Below are 2,701 nucleotides of genomic sequence, written 5' to 3' on the forward strand. Positions count from 1 at the left end.
AACTGAAAATCTGGTAAGATTCTCTCTCTCTCTCTCTCTCTCTCTCTCTCTCTCTCTCTCTCTCTCTCTCTCTCTCTCCTTTAGATAGATAGTTTTAGGACGCCTATTTATTTTCTCACTGTGATTTACTACATATTTTTTTTTTCAATCTTAAGAGCGCTGCCAACATAATTTGACACGGACTCTTTGTGTATACAGTAAATTGCGGCCACATTGGTGTTTGCAAGAGGAGAGCTAGTCCATGACGGGACATGGTTAAAGATCGCAATAATTTTCTCCATTTCTCTCTTGTGCTTTGCAAACCCAGTGTCTATTTTGCTCTTTTAATAATTTTCTTAGTATATCTAACAATGGGCCTTTTAATTTATTCCTTTTGAAAGCTCTTCTTGCTCATCGTATTCAGATCACTTAAAATTCATACTTCATCATTCTAGAAAATGCTAGTTACAGATTACTAAGTTATGCAAGCTGTTCCCAGGTCTTCTTTTATTTTTCTCTCAAGCCAATCATTAGTAATTCTATATTTATTTTATCATCTGGTGCTTGGACTTCCATGCAGGTTCATTCACTGCTCTATTGAAAATCTATTCGAATTGAATTTATATTCACATCACCGATATGTCTTATGTACATCGTTAACTGTAGAGATTCTAAACTCTTCTGCCCTTTGATAATTTTGACAGATATCATCCACCATTAATATATATATAACTGATTTCTCTTTTATTTTTACCACTGCCCTCTCTGCTTTACTATTATTTAGGTTGACTAAGTCTTTACTATTCAATTCAAAACTCAGAATCAATATTTTTCTTATATTTTGTAATCTACAACCATTAAGATAAACTGTTCAATCTGAAGGCGATTCCATATGAATAAGGACTAATTATCCTAAATTCTTCGTGGGTGTAGATTTGAAGGTGTTAATCTTTTCTCCTTTTGATATTGAATGTCTGGTTCGTGATGTCCAATATACAGTAACCTCTCTACAGTTCTTTCCCCTACCCACTGCATATTGCTGGAATAGCCTACACCTTCACACTTTGTGGTTGGTTGCTCGATCCACTCCTCCATTCATGTAAGCACTTAATGTCCTTCCTTGATATATTACCAATCAACGCAAATGATTCTAGCTCGTAAATATAATATACTTCCTTTAAAGATGATCGCAACAAGTATAGAATCACATTATGTCTAGAGGTTTAGGTAATTAGCTACATTTGAAATTTCTTTAAATCTGCGTCTCCATTAAAGTTTTTTTATTATTGAACATCGAATGACCAAAGGAAGAGAAAAGAGTAATTAGAGTTATTGACACTTTCTTCCATCCACAGGCCAAATATGCTTGGTGGACTGGTGGCGTTTTCTTCGGTGTCTCCGGCTTGCTCGGCAGCTTAACCCTTCTTGCGCTGCCGGAAACCCGGAACAAACCACTGCCAGATACTCTACAGGACGTCGAGAACAAGAGGCGTAACAAACTGGCGAATAAAGACAAGAAAAACACTGCGGAGGAAAATAAAATTTCAGATTCCAAAGTTTAGTTGTTTACATATAGAGAAGAAAGTAGGATAAATCACTATAGGGAATAATAATGCATAAATCCAACAAATGAAGCTTAACAATTGCTGTTTTACGTCTGTTTTATTTCAGTCCCATGTTTATACCACGTAAGTACTAGTTATGGAGTGTATTAATTCAAAAGAACAGAACTCAAATTAGTATATGATGAGAGAGAGAGAGAGAGAGAGAGAGAGAGAGAGAGAGAGAGAGCGAATGGTTGGGATGGAGTTTAGATGGCACGGTAATACTCTTAATAATTTTGAATTAGACATGAATAGTTACTGATAAAAGAACATTATGTAGTTTACTTCTATAGCAGGAGAGAGAGAGAGAGAGAGAGAGAGAGAGAGAGAGAGAGAGAGAGAGAGAAATTAGTCGTCAGTGGGGTATCAGGCTGATTGGAAAAGGATATAAAATTACATGGTCATCGCTCATTTTACTATTTAAGGATTACAAGGCTAGTCCGACAAAAGAGGGAGATTTATTTAGCGAGTTAGTTAGTATAAGGCCCAGTGCCAAAGGTTATTAACATGTCCTGGGGAAACAATTACTGTCTGTCTAAGGTACGTATATTCAATGCCTTGAGGTTTGTCCATAACCCTTATTTGTTGTCTCTGCATTATCGATGAAATTATTTTAGTGATACTCGCATTCATTTAAATCCTACATATCTGCTCTCTATTCAAATCTTCTATCACGTTTTAAAATTCCTCCCATGGTTCACTAAACAGAACTATGTCATCTGCAAATCTTAAGTTGTTATGGTATTCATCATTAATGTTAATGCCTATATTTTCCCAATCCAAATTTTTAAAAACTTCTTCTAGGGAGCTTGTGAATATTTTAGGGAGATGGGGTCTTCCTGTGTAACTCCTTTCTCCATTGGATTTTTCTCATTGCCTTTAAATAGTTTTAGGATTGCTATACTTCCCTTATATATATCTTCAAGTGTTCTACCATGAGATTCATCTATTCCTTGTTTTAGAAGGACTTTCATTACTGCTGAAGTTTTGTCAGAATCGAAAGTCTTTTCAAAGTCTATAGATTCCATACATGGTGGTTTGTCAGCAAGTTTTGTCAGAATCAAAAGCCTTTTCAAAGTCTATAGATTCCATACATGGTGGTTTGTCAGCAAGTTTTG

At 35.6% G+C, this 2,701-nt stretch overlaps 1 protein-coding gene across 2 annotated transcripts in view; it reads left to right on the forward strand.

Annotated features, from left to right (window-relative positions):
* LOC137642164 (solute carrier family 22 member 6-like) overlaps window positions 1-1,704 on the forward strand; it is an 88,094-nt gene extending 86,390 nt beyond the window's left edge. For both annotated transcript variants that reach the window (XM_068374699.1, XM_068374700.1), the window contains exons 12-13: window positions 1-13; window positions 1,335-1,704. The exon at window positions 1-13 is cut by the window's left edge and continues 107 nt beyond it. In XM_068374699.1, the coding sequence (XP_068230800.1) occupies window positions 1-13; window positions 1,335-1,541 (220 nt within the window). In that variant the 3' untranslated portion in view covers window positions 1,542-1,704. The remainder of the gene's footprint in view (window positions 14-1,334) is intronic.
* The last annotated feature ends 997 nt before the right edge of the window (window positions 1,705-2,701 follow it).

This window comes from Palaemon carinicauda, chromosome 6 (assembly GCF_036898095.1).
Source record: "Palaemon carinicauda isolate YSFRI2023 chromosome 6, ASM3689809v2, whole genome shotgun sequence".
Classification (NCBI taxonomy): domain Eukaryota; kingdom Metazoa; phylum Arthropoda; class Malacostraca; order Decapoda; family Palaemonidae; genus Palaemon; species Palaemon carinicauda.